The following is a 13,604-nucleotide window of genomic DNA, read 5'->3' as shown; positions in this document are numbered from 1 at the left end:
AATCAGTGAAAGCCAACACTTATCAAAAAGTTACTTCAGATATTCCACGCCTGCCTGGCTTGAAATGATGGACAATTACACAATGGGAAATCTGTCCAACTTAATTATTTTTCTTTTAGTTTTCAATGATATTGCACAAATTTATTATATTTGGCGGTGTTCGCTTCATATTGCTACATAGATGTACATGTACATGCAATAAAACTTACTAGCAGTTAAATAAAGACTGCCTACTGCCAGAATTGGCCTTATGTTTTATTTTAACTATAAAAAGACAAAGACTCTGAAGCTTTCCCATAAGAAAATGAACTGAAACCTGCTTTTAAGAGCTTTTGCTGAAGCGTCTGTTCCATTACTAAATGCTTGAAAAGTATGAGAAAAAAAACTTCCATTATGAAATAAATTCAAGTAGGGTTCAACAACCACTTCCATACGTACGAGAATTTAGATAAACGTGTTATGACGTACATACTCATGCGAGTATATGGTGTCTAAATCTGGTTGAAGAAACGGAAGTCAAATGTCAAAACGCCAGTTTTCCCCATTTTATTTCAAAAACATATACATATTAATAAACAGAACACAGAATGAAATAACAAAAGAAGCAATCTCATCACAAGTTACAAGGTATCCTTATTGGCCGTATATACATGTATGTGTCTATGTATATACTTTCTAAAATTGTCCGTCTCAACGAATACTGCAAAATAACTAATATTCGTGGGGTACTAACTTTCGCTGATTTCGCTGAAGTTATGTCTATGCGTGAAATAAAGTCAACGAATTCATATCTACACGAAATGAGCCTGAAATTTTATACCCACGAAATTAAATAATTTCATACTATTTCGAAGCATACGGTTGCTGTAAAAGTCATTTGCTTCGTTAATGAAAATGTAAGCTGTGTAAGCAGAGTATGATTGAAAATGAGTAGAATTAGTAAGTTAAGCACTGAATATCGTTGAGTAGAAATAGCAATATATCAGAAGATACATGTATATAATTCTAACCTTTGGTACAAACAAATGCCCTATCGATCTAAAATCAATTTTTAACAACATTTAGCACCTAGTTTGGTCGCAGAAATTGAAGAAAACTATCATAATGCCGGTTTCCTTCCACTTTTAAAAAAAAACAAAAAAACATACATGTACATATCAAACAAACAAAATAGAGATTCGAACACAAAATACATGGGAAAAAAAGAAACACTCTCAAAACAAGTTTTTGTAATCCCTCTTATAAATGTGAAAAGTCCCGTTAAAATTGTTAGTCTCGCTGGAATTGTCAAAAACTAGACTGTTGTAAAAATACCATTATTATAGTGTTATTTGTTTTGTATTTGTAAATGCGTTTGCTACATGTATCTATGGAATACTTGTCGTAAATTGTAAGAAAACATGGCAAAAAAAACGTCAAAACATATTTGTGGCCGCAGTTCTAAATTTCAAAAGCCGTCGATCAACAACTTTTTTATAGAGTGAGTGAAAATAATACTTACAGGTACTGTGCTTATAAGCTGAGCATTCTTGAAAATGAGTAAAAAAGTAAACAAATATAAAGGTAAACAATGAATATCATGATATATCAAAAGACCTATTTATCCTAATCTTTGGTGAAAACAAATGCTCTACCGTTGTCAAAAGGATCACAGAAGAGCTGAGGTTATAATAATCTCCAGAAATTACAACAAAATTGTGTATTCGTAAATGCAAATTATATGTACAATGGTCAAAAATGACATTTTTCCACATTTGTACATGCAATAACCAATATAAATATGTACATGTATATACAATATCGTATGTAAATACTATCTATGTAAATAATTCGAATTTTTAGTCCAGATATTATTTGTAAAATACGACATCTTACGACTGTGGCAACGTTAAATGTCGCAACGCCGCTAAATGTCGCAACCACCGTTAAATGTCGCAAGGTTGACGTCAAATGTCGCAACCACCGCTAAATGTCGCAAAATCGTCTGCCGCTAAATGTCGCACCTTTAACGTAAAATGTCGCAAAAATTTGCCCACCGTTATATGTCACAATACCAACGCTAAATGTCGCTCTTCCTATTTGACACTGATTATCAATTCCTTTTGTATATTTACTTTTTTGAGGGAAGAAAAGTTAACAGGTTTATGTAATACAAATAATTATCTTAATGATAAGTGCTGTTACGTATAGCAACAAGAGGGCCTTGTTGGCCCTAGATCGCCACCTAAGTTCCACACCTTGCTTGAACAGTCGCGCAAGAAAAATATTTGTGAAATTATTTTGTAATAGGCCAGTGTTTTAGGACAGAAATATTCTGAGGTTTCTTCTAACTAAATACGATTTGGTAATAGTGTTGTATGTTTGTGGGGGTTGGGTATGGGTGGGGAACGGGGTGAATAACGACACAGAAATCTAAGACACAAACACATATCACCAAGACAATTAATAGAAAATATAAGTATTTACATTTTTGAGAGAGAGGGTGTTATGTGTGGGTAGGCGGAAAAGTAGGATAATGAGGGGAATGAGACTAAACCAAACAATTTTAAGAGACTAAAAGTAAAATAATATCAAAATTCCCACTTTACCTGAAAGAATGTACAGAGGGCCACATAGGATCTTTCTCCGCCATTGAAGTTTGATAGTTACCTTATGACTTTAGATGTAAACCTCCAAACAAAAGATAAAGAACCCATGGCTGATTAATAGAAAATCTTCGTTTTCTACAGCTGGTACAACACAAAGTCTTCGTGTCGCGGAGTTGAACATCCAGTTGTATAACAGGCCTGGATTGTTGCCCGAGCCGATTCCCCCCACCCCAAACCCCACCCTTGTTGGCTTACTAGTAACTTATACTCATCAAAGTTGCACCCAACTTTTTTGGAAATAATATTTTCTCAAAATGTAGAACCAAAACGCCCCAGAGGCGAACATTTTATACTTATATTTCAAAATTCCCTTTTAAACGGGGGGGAGTACCCCTCCAGTACTGGCCGTTGTAGAGAGGGTTGTCCCCCACCCGGCACGGGTGGCCGCCATTCGGGGAAAACTCTTGTTTAGGAGGAACCCGGGGTGAGGAGTGAGGCGGGGTGGCCTAAAATGCTTACAGCAGTTAACAGGAGGACCCTACGGGACGGGACCGGGTGGCCGTTGTAGAGGGTGACGGTTTATGGGGGGCAGCATAGCGGCTACCCCGGGAAAACTCTTGTTTACTCCTGAGCGGGTCTCAAACTTGGTCCGAGGCCGTTTTGGGAAATTTTCACATTTTCAATTTGGGCACCCCCAGCTCCGCCCCAGACCTTGACTTTTGGATCAGACAGGGTGGCCGTTGTAGAGGGGGTCGTCCCCGATCCGGCACGGGTGGCCACCATTCGTGGAAAACTCTTGTTTGGGAGGAACCCGGGGTGAGGTGTGAGGCGGGGGTGGCCTAAAATGCTTACAGCAGTTAATAGGAGGACCTTGACTTTGGGACGGGACCGGGTGGCCGTTGTAGAGGTACCGTAAAATTAAGTAAAAATGCACCAGAGGCACCCATTTTATACCTGTTTTTCCCGGGGAGAGACCCTGAGCCCTCGAAATTTTGAACAAAAAATGCAATTAAAGTCCAGCATTCCATACTTGTATATCAAAATTGTCAATGGGAAAAGACCCTAACCACCTAAAACAAGGGGAGTGCCCCTCTAGTACGTACCTGAAAATAGACAAAAATGCACCACAGGCCAACATTTCATACCTGTATATAAAAAATTTTCCCACAAATACGGACAGAGGAACCCCGTACCTACCGCACGTCGCCGGGGACGCTTTTGTTTTAAACTGGTGCCCTCCTTCTCTCCCCCCCCCCCCACCACTCCTCCATCAACAATTTCTGGCCCCCGGCCTGTTGTGTAACGAAATTCAGGTCGACTAAAGACATGCGATACAACGCGCGACAATACGGAGCCTCGTGAGCTAAACAGACATCCATAGAATTATATAGTTCAGACCTGAAATAAATCTAGAATACTGTGGCTAGTACTACGTTAGTGCTCACACCTTTAGATATGAAATATATAACGTATGTATGATGCTGAACCACTGAAAAGCAAACGAGCAGATTAGAGTGAAAGGTCAATTCAGCCCTTCCCAAATCAAGCATGCATTACCCAGTCTTATCTCTAAGTTGTAAAGACTGTTTAACTTACCTTATTTTGCTGTGCGACATTTAGCGTTGGTGTTGCGACATATAACGGTGGGCAAATTTTCGCGACATTTAACGTTAAAGGTGCGACATTTAGCGGCAGACGATTTTGCGACATTTAGCGGTGGTTGCGACATTTAACGTCAACCTTGCGACATTTAACGGTGGTTGCGACATTTAGCGGCGTTGCGACATTTAACGTTGCCACAACGACGATGTAAAAGAACAGAACCGCCAATTATGACCATTTTTTAAATAATGAACATTTATTTATGTTAACTCAAAACTATTTATGTTGATTTTTCCCGAACTTAAAACCTGAAATAAAACTGTCTGTTTCAAAAATTAACGGCATCGTTGACACGTCGGTGTCACTCGGTTGAACTAAAATTTCGTTGTAGAAGGGTGGATTTATCTCTATTACTAGTAATCAATTGAGAAATTAGCGCAAGACATTGACTTGCATGTCTGAAAATTTACGATTGTCCATGGGATAACAGACACCGTTTTCCTCAAGTTCTTCATCCGGCAAGCATCTCCATGGGTCGTTCGTGTCCAAAAGCCACTGATTTAAAGTCTTTTTCAAACTTTTAAAGACATTCTTGTACTCCGCTGAACCCGCCAAGTTCTTCTGTTCGTGTGGGTCAGAGGTCAGGTTAAAGAGCTGCCATTCGTCGCGATAGTAATACTTTTGAAGCGTAGTAAACCATTTGGTTGGTTGCCCGGATTCAGTTCTGTTCAAAATATCCAGAAACGTCGGGTTTTGGTACAAGTCTGTGGCTAATCCGTATGGCGCCCGGAAGTTGAGATTGTGGATAAGTTTTGTGTCCTTCGTTCGGATGACTCTCATTGGATAATACATTGTAATCTCGTGGAAAACGTGACTTGAGAAGACGCGATCGAAAGGACCGGGTGGAACGTGCGGTTTAAGTGCATTTAGCACGGACTTGCCAGTGAGAGACACCTGTTTACTATTCATCTTGTACTTCGGATATTTAATATCAAACCAGTCAAGAACTGTTGGCACAATGTCCATAGTGCTTGCCATAGCGTCTGTTTTCTGGAAATTAGAAGTAGTGTTTTAAAATTTATTTCATATTAGCTGGGCTATTTTTGCACACTGAAAATGTAACGAACGAAATAGCCCTGGTGTAGCTATTTATGTTAGTTTTATGTGCAAGTAATTTGTAAGAAGTGCACTGCCATAAATCGGACACAAACTAAACAAAACCTTACAGTGGAAGTTCACTGGACAAAGATATAGATACCATAAACCTTCATTTTAAAATCTATTTTGAGATTAGTTTGGCATAAAGTAAAAATTTCCAAGAACAGTGATACTATCAAAAAATATAATCTAGCCTAATTGTCACATACTTCATTGCAAGTGCTGCTGCAATTCCTGGCAACAAAGCAGTGGTTTAAAATATTAGGATATTGTGATAACCTATACAAATGCAATATCAAGTACCATTTAAAAATCTATTAATTCATGTATTAATCGCAAGCCGGGGCCTCTTTTGCCGAGTGGTAAAGGTCGCTGACTTCAAATCACTTGCCCCTCACCGATATGGGTTCAAGCCCCACTCGGGGCGTTGAATTCTTCTTGAGGGGAAGCCATCCATGGTTCTACCAAGGTACCCACTCTTGATGAAATAATGCACCTCGGGTCTTCCTCCACCATCAAAACTGGAAAGTCGCCATATGGTGCGACGTTAAACCCAACAAAATATTTTAAAAAATCATCTAAAGCCGTGGGTAAATCTTACCTTTCCCCAAGTTTCCTTATGATAAGGTGAAGATACCATAAATGGCTCGCCTTGTCCCGGATCATACAGGTTTGTTTTCGCGAAAGGGAATGGAATGCCATTGTCGGATGTAAATATCACCAAAGTGTCGTCTGCAAAACCGGCGTCCTCCAGCTCTTTCATAAACAGACCGACACCTGAACAGATAAGATTTAGAAGGTATCACATTTTGTACGCATAATAACAATAAATAGTAGTCATCGAAACCCATGGTGCACATACATAAAAAAGTTTAAGTAAGAAGATACATCAGTCGTTTTAAATCTCTGTAAAAAAACGTCATGTAAGGATATATTACACTGCACAAAATTAGTATACTTTAATTAAATATAGGTATTTGGTAGAACCTCTGACAACTGCACCAATGTTGTGGCATTCAAGCAAGCAAACAGTCAGAATGCACTATTTACATTTGCACAATTCACGTTTGCTCTATTAAGAAATAAAAGTTGGAACTTCCTTCGATATCTTTACATTAAGATATACAAGCTAGATATTATATACTATTTATCCAAAAGTGCACACACGATACACACCTTGATCAAAGCGACTGTAGGTTTTATACATTGCGGCTAGATCCTCCCTGGTCGCGGGGGTATCTGGGAGAAAATAAGGCACCTCTACATCTTCCGGTTTATATACAATTGGCTTCCAGTCTTTGATATAACCCGTGCCCGGAGTCATGCCGTCCCCAAATTTATCACAGAAGTTCCCCAATTTTCCACCAATATAAGGGTAACACCGATGAATGTCGTGAATTCCAATATATAGGAGGAAAGGTCTACAATGGAGCAAAAACAGGCAAGACTTTCAAAAGCAGGCAACCACTATTAAGTATAAATGAAGTAAAGTACACATAGTAAAGCAATAGTCACGTGTAAATTTACTATTGCAAAAGACACATCATCGAGACATTTAAAACATATCCCATTCTACAGGCCGATCGGTTCACTTAAAAAATTTGTGAAAACTGAAATTAAAGTCTACAGACACGGTGTGAGTTTCGACCTTAATTATTGGTTTCATCGCATACGAAATTACACTGAAAAGTTTATACTAAAATAAGCAATAAAAGGGAAGACTATACATTAAATTGACATCCAAACTCCGTAAAGCGTTTCCGCTGAGGTTGTTGTCCCGGGCAAAATACAAAATACCAAGCGTGTATGCAGATCAACATAATGCAGATCTAATCTTATCTTATGTCCGGCAATAATGAAGAAACTCTCAACATTTTGTGACATTTTAGGACTATGAGAGCCTGAAGTTTTAATGTTAATGTGTTTTGTTTTGGGTTTCGCGCCGTTTTTCAACATTATTTAAGTTATTTTAAATTTACGACCAGCGGTTAAACTAACCAGTGTTCCTGGATTCTGTACCAGTATTAATAAGATCTTTGCAAGTAATTGCCAACTTCTCCACTTGACTCAGAATGATTTCAGACACAATGTCTTCTATTACATTGTCACAGCGGGCATACACCTCGCCCATTGTCCACAATCTGTAGATATGTGCTTTCTATGTCGGGCCCTAAAGGAACATTTGCAATGTATATACATTTATCTATGAGGCTATGACCGTAAGGTACAAATACTTGAAAAAAAATTGCCATGTTTCTGACCGAGTGTCATTACATCTATTAATCTCTATTTAGTTTTCAAAAGTTTATCTAAAGCTACAAAAAGCTCTTACCTTGAATCATTTTTGGAGTCCTGCAGAAACTTCCTGATGTACTCTTTCATGCATGTAATATTACGACCGACTTGATTGAGATTGTAGTGTTCCTCTGTAACCTCATAGTCAAACTTGTAAACAGTGTCTGGTCCTACGTGCTTTTTCCCCACAATTCCTGAAAACGGAAGTTCGGCCATTGTATTGCAAGTAACAAATAAAATAAGAATTCGGAAACAGAAATACTGAAAGATTGCGATTAAAGAAAGACAAGGAATAAAACTGAAATTTTAACCATACAAGAATAAGAAAAATCAAGTAGTTTTTTAAATGAAAAAGACTAGAACTAGAGCATGCAAGGGTATTTTTGGGAAAATTATTATTATGGTCAAGTAAATGTGATATGATGCAAATTAAAGACTAAAGATCTAATATATTTTGACTGAATGCTGTTCCGAATATGAGACAAGGAGACATACAGGTTTTATGTAAAATTAAGTACAATAAGCAAAACATGCAAAAGCAGGAGCCTGTGTAAAAGAATAAAAAAATATCGAGTAAAATTTCATGTTCACCATGTTATTTTTTATTGGCTTGTTAAGCAACAAGCCAATAAAAAGTAAAGTAAACATTCACAAGAAATCTTGTGAATCCTTTTCATCAAGTTAGCAAACTTAAAAACTGTTGAAAACAGATGGAAAAGGCGGCGTGCAAGCCATGGCAACGAAGCGAAGCAAGCATTACAACATCTACAGGAGTGCGCATTTATAAACCTGTCCTTATGTTGTGCTGATTCAGAATCATTGGTAAACTTCGAACGCCATTAAATGACTGGAAATGCATGAAACCGCCGTGCAATCCATACATCCCGTTCTGATGCACGGGTAACCCAGACATAACCACCGACCTGCAATAAGCAATAAAGTACTTTTTTCTATCTAACAGACCTGTACGGATATTATGCTGTCTCAGAATATTCGGAAGACTTCTGACTTCGTCGAAGGACTCATAGTGTTGGTATTTATGACGCAGTCCGTACATTCCATTCTGGTGCACGGGTAATCCTGATAAAACCACTGACCTGTAATAAGCGTGTTTAAAATTCGTGTAAAGTGGGTATGCACGAACCTGTCCGAATATTGTGTTTGTCAAGAATCACCGGAAGGCTTCGGACGTCATCGAACGATTGGAAATGTTGGAACGAGTGGTGCAGTCCGTACATACCATTCTGGTGCACGGGTAAACCCGACAGTACAACCGATCTGCAACATTAACATGCCATTACAAGTACATGTGTGTGCCTTTCTAACAACGGGTATAACTTCTAGAAGAAACAAAGTATATGTATCTCTGTTTAACGGAAGACATTTCGTTTCGGAAACGACAACTGGGAGCTAAGTCGCTCACCTAAGGACTGCAGCCTTTCGACCTTGCTTCTGATCAAGTTTGGTGAAAGATCCGCCAAGCGGTTCATGAGAAGAAGCTGTTTAAAGGTTTTTCTATTTTAAGGTCCCGCGGCCCCTACCGGCAGTCATAGATGCTATAGAACAAGCTTGGTGAAGATTCATCAAATGGTTCATGAGAGGAAGTCCTTTAAATGTTTTATCTATTTTTAGCTCTGATGTCCCTTAAAATCGATAAATTGTGGATACTTTGAAAGTGACTAGATGCTATATGGTTGTGCAAACTTACTGACATGATTTTGCAACATGATATCCTGAAAAAATACTAAAACATTGAGTGAAACTGTCTGTAAAAGCTGTTGAAATAATAGAGAAAATTAAGACACTTCCTGCATTTTTTACCAATCTTTACGTCTTATTTTCACTTGCTTTAGCCTTTTTCAGTGCAAGACTTGGTGGAAACGATGATTTTGAAAAAAAATCACCCCAACTGCAAGCGAGCAGCTTTAACCTGCAACAGCTGCTTCCGTGTTCTATTTGCCTATTGACCGGCAAACCCGTTCAATAATTCTGTATAATAGGGTTATCATAACAGTACCTTTATCTGCCGAGTGTGATCCGGCCTGACGAAATACACGAGAGCCGAATGCATCATTGCAGATCAACGTGAGTGTTTGAATGACCCTTTTATCATATACATATACCTATTTTTAACAGTCTGGGATGTAACTGTTTTAGGTTATGTAACCTATTTCAGTTACTTTTTCGAGCATTTTATAACCTGTATTAGTTATAAAATATAGTTAACTCAGGTAAGTTATTCAAAAAAAGTATTTTTGTTGTTGTCACAAAGTGACCTTTAAAGTGGAATTAGTAGCAGAGTGTGGTTAATCTAATTCTCTTTTAGTCTGATCATGACTTGATAAGCATAATGGGATGTTATGAGTTTTATAGCTTTAAAACTTTTGCGTAAACCTTTATCAGCCTTGCGTAAAAAAAATTACTGCATAGCTGGAAAGATAAAAGTTCAAGGATTCTGGAAATAATTGCATTAGTCTCATTCAAAATAAGGAACTGGCACAGGAGGGCTTTGTAATATTTTATGATAGCTGAAACAAATTATGAAAGTATAAGCAATAACTCAAATGGATTATAAACTGCGATAACTTGAAACAGTTACAACCCTGACTGTTTAGATTTATAATAGCTAAAAATGACTAAAGTTTAGATAAACGAGACTGAAAACTCGTTTGAAACGGCGAACTATTTGACGCATGGTACGTCCAGACGTCACTGTTACGTCATTTCTTATTGAATATTATTATATATTCTGTATCCGACGGGGGTTGAGTACAGGGTTTCGTATATTTTAGTGAAATGCATGTCGTATTTGAGAAATACGACATGGTCGTAGGCATATAATACTGACAAACTTTTATCAGATAATATCAGAACTAATTTTTTGCAGATTTATTTTGAAAGTTTTTACTTTAGTCACGCAAACATGCGTTGAATATAGACCGGTCGTATAAAACTAAGTATAGATATGAACCATGTTATGATACTAGTATGTAGCCTACTCTGTCACTGGCTGTGAGCTTGAGAATGAAAGGCTAAATTCTGCAAAGTATCAAAAAATCACACCCTACCAACAGACCTCGCCAAAAACTCGGGTTTATTGTAATGATCTTACCTGCTTGGAGAACAGCTACTGACGGAGGTGAAACCATTCTTAAACAACAGGCTGCGTTTAGCCAGAGCATCTACATTCGGGGACTTGATTTTTGTGTTTCCATACGCACCAAACTGAAACCCAACATCGTCACCTGAAGGCAGTTAGAAGATGTTCAACTATAATCAAACTTTTAGTCACGGGTTCAAGCAATTACCACTGGATCACCGCCGCCGTTCATCGCGGAGAGCTTTTTTTACTTTTGCCCAAAAGTTTACATCAGAGTGATTCAAATAACTTTTTTAAGCTAGACACAAAAAAATAATCGCCCAAATTACAAATTATACAATGAATGGATATACATGTTACAGAACTTAAAATCACAATTTTGATAACATTAGTGTGACGGATAATGAGGTTTACAAAACACTAAGGTCTCGACCGAAACGCTTCTTATATTAAAATTATATTATTATTACATGTATATTTCTCCGGAAGCGCACTTATAGACTTGACCTATACGCTTCAAGTTTTCCTATATATATAGACAGATATAAACTTACAAACTAACACAATAACATACACGATAAAAAAAGCCTTAGGCAGAATGGAGGCAAAACTAATTAAATTTCCTTTAACAGCCAAAGTAAAATGTTGTGATGAAAATATCGGCCCCGACCTCCCAGTGGGTCAGAGGTTCGAACACTGCCGGTATCGCCACCACACCTGCTCATGAGATACAGCTGTAAAAGGTGTTTGCAGAAAATGTGGACTGGGAGCATAACTCAAACAGCCTCCATCAGACAATCAAAAACTAGCTTAAAACGAACTAGAAAAAACGAACTTACCCAAAAGTATAAGAACATTTTTCGCCTGTATTAATCCGGCAAAACATAACATCAACCACGTCTTTATCATCATCTTCGTATTACTTCCGACCTACAATGGTTGGATACTATAATTACTTGTTTTGCGATACAAAAGATAACTATTAAACTGCTGGCTATAAGGTTTACTTAGCTATATTAAACTATCAGCAAATACATCTGTAAGGCTTAAAAGCTGAAGTTGTTGAACTTTGGTTTCATGTCAAGCGGGTCCAAATTATTACGGATAAGTTCTTTTTCCTGTTGTTTTGTTTCTTGCTGTTGTTGCGCTTACATCGAAATGTTCAGATGTTGCGAAACTCTTTGCAGGAAAGTCTGGAAGAGCAGAGTGTGGTAAATTTTATTATATGACTTGTTGTGGTTTTTTTTAATTATCATTCGTCCGAGGCGTGGCGGAGATGCCTCAGAGAAATGGTAATCAATGGTAAACAGTTTACAAGACTTTATGTATATCAAATAAATCACCCCTTGAGTTACAGTACCAGTTCATGAGACCTTATATGAATTCACAAGGCGAACTTATAGAGAGAAACTATACACAGGTACTCCACTGCATACGCTATATATAGTTACTTGAATTGAATAGAATTTATTGAACTGAAAAATGAAAGCGGTGACCACTTCTAATGTAACCGGGTACTTCTGGTCAGTGGTCGAAACAATTCATGCGGAACAAGTGTAAAATGCAGTGAAACAGTCAAAGTCATACATTTATTTTTGAATTGTACTTATGTAACTAACAAAGCCAAAGCATTCAGAAAAGTGAAATTTATAGACAAAATAAATAGAGAAAAGCTTCTACATGACCTACATAAAGAAGAAAATCTCCCCCGACTGTAAATTCATATGACACAAAAATCGATACAGTTACTAGCTGTGACAACAAAGGAACATTACAAAAGCGCTCCAAATCTATCTCTACTTTCGGTTTACAAAGAACGGGTGTAGCCCATGCGGTAGCCATGGGACGTAGGAACTTTAGCGAATCATAAATCGAGAGCGTAAATCTGGGGTTTAGCCAAATTATATGGCGAGATTTGTTGCAATATGTAGGCCTACTGCTGTAGGCTGTCTTGAACAGGACTTGAGGGTTAACCCTGTACAAATGATGTAATTATCACATGCACAGGATTATGTTACAACATGCTTACAGTTTGTTCCTTAGTCTGCAATCGGATTTGAAATGTCGCTAGAAATTGAAGCATTAATCATGGTCAATAAAGACGCGAAGTTATGTAATAGAGAAGAATGAATTTGTAAATATTAGAAACTATTGCATTAAAATGTAACTAGTTCTTTTTCCTAAAATAAAAAGAAACACAATGTTCGAGCATAAGCACGTGTGCAGAGTACGTTGTTTTTCAGTTCATTAAACGCGATTTCCTTTTGTGACAATCCATGTGGAGAGACACCGGTGTCACTAGACACTTATAAACTATCAAATTTCCAGAAATTATATTTTCTTAGGAGTTTGCCTCCAAGTGATGGCGTTGATTTGCTGTAAGTGAACTACTAGTCTGTCCAATGCATGGGAAATTTTCCCCTACATTTAATGTAATGTTAGTATATGACACGTTCAGAAGCCGTCTCCTCTAACAAAAAAAAGAAGAAGAGACAAATTAGGTCAGCTTAGCAGCAGACGACCGAGTCCTTGCAAGAGGAGAGGCCTTGGGTAAGGGGAAGGCTGTAGCACGGTTAACCTTACCATAACTAACATGTTCTTTTAAAATAACTGCCAACTTCTACACAGAAGTGGAGGACGAATGATTTCAGGCACAACGTATATTCTATCAAAACGTCAGGTAGAACAGGTTCGAACTGAAGAACACACGATCCGTATAATGAAGTATCAAGAAGAAAAACTGTTAAAAATCAATATTTTTATTCGCAGAAAATCAAAATATCTGACATTTGATTAGAAAACAGAAAAATGTTTTGCAACAAAATATACTAGCACAAAATAATGAAACACAAGACACATAA

At 37.7% G+C, this 13,604-nt stretch overlaps 1 protein-coding gene across 5 annotated transcripts; it reads right to left on the bottom strand.

Annotated features, from left to right (window-relative positions):
• Nucleotides 1–531: 531 nt before the first annotated feature.
• Nucleotides 532–12,504, bottom strand: LOC123524313 (N-sulphoglucosamine sulphohydrolase-like). Of its 5 annotated transcripts, none has more exons than XM_053538982.1 (8): nt 12,429–12,504; nt 11,583–11,673; nt 10,756–10,888; nt 8,607–8,740; nt 7,681–7,837; nt 6,525–6,769; nt 5,950–6,125; nt 532–5,240 (listed from the first exon to the last, which is right to left on the bottom strand). In XM_053538982.1, exons 2-8 carry the CDS (start codon nt 11,653–11,655, stop codon nt 4,623–4,625), a joined length of 1,536 nt encoding a protein of 511 aa, XP_053394957.1. In that variant the 5' UTR covers nt 11,656–11,673; nt 12,429–12,504; the 3' UTR covers nt 532–4,622. The 5 variants fall into 5 exon arrangements, with proteins under 5 accessions (XP_053394957.1, XP_053394956.1, XP_053394955.1 ...); XM_053538981.1 differs by lacking the exon at nt 8,607–8,740 and adding an exon at nt 8,433–8,566 and having other exon boundaries at nt 12,429–12,503; XM_053538980.1 differs by lacking the exon at nt 8,607–8,740 and adding an exon at nt 8,788–8,921 and having other exon boundaries at nt 12,429–12,501.
• Nucleotides 12,505–13,604: the final 1,100 nt, after the last annotated feature.

Source organism: Mercenaria mercenaria, chromosome 3 (assembly GCF_021730395.1).
Source record: "Mercenaria mercenaria strain notata chromosome 3, MADL_Memer_1, whole genome shotgun sequence".
Lineage (NCBI taxonomy): Eukaryota > Metazoa > Mollusca > Bivalvia > Venerida > Veneridae > Mercenaria > Mercenaria mercenaria.
This window is presented reverse-complemented; position numbering and strand designations above follow the sequence as displayed.

Excerpts from the sequence above, each read along its gene's own strand:
- LOC123524313 (XM_053538982.1), bottom strand. The coding sequence starts at position 11,655 with ATGATGATAAAGACGTGGTTGATGTTATGTTTTGCCGGATTAATACAG. Across the intron at positions 10,889-11,582 it reads AAATGTTCTTATACTTTTGG|GTGACGATGTTGGGTTTCAG; the intron begins GTAAGTTCGTTT and ends AACTGCCTTCAG. Across the intron at positions 5,241-5,949 it reads ATAAGGAAACTTGGGGAAAG|AAAACAGACGCTATGGCAAG; the intron begins GTAAGATTTACC and ends TCTAATTTCCAG.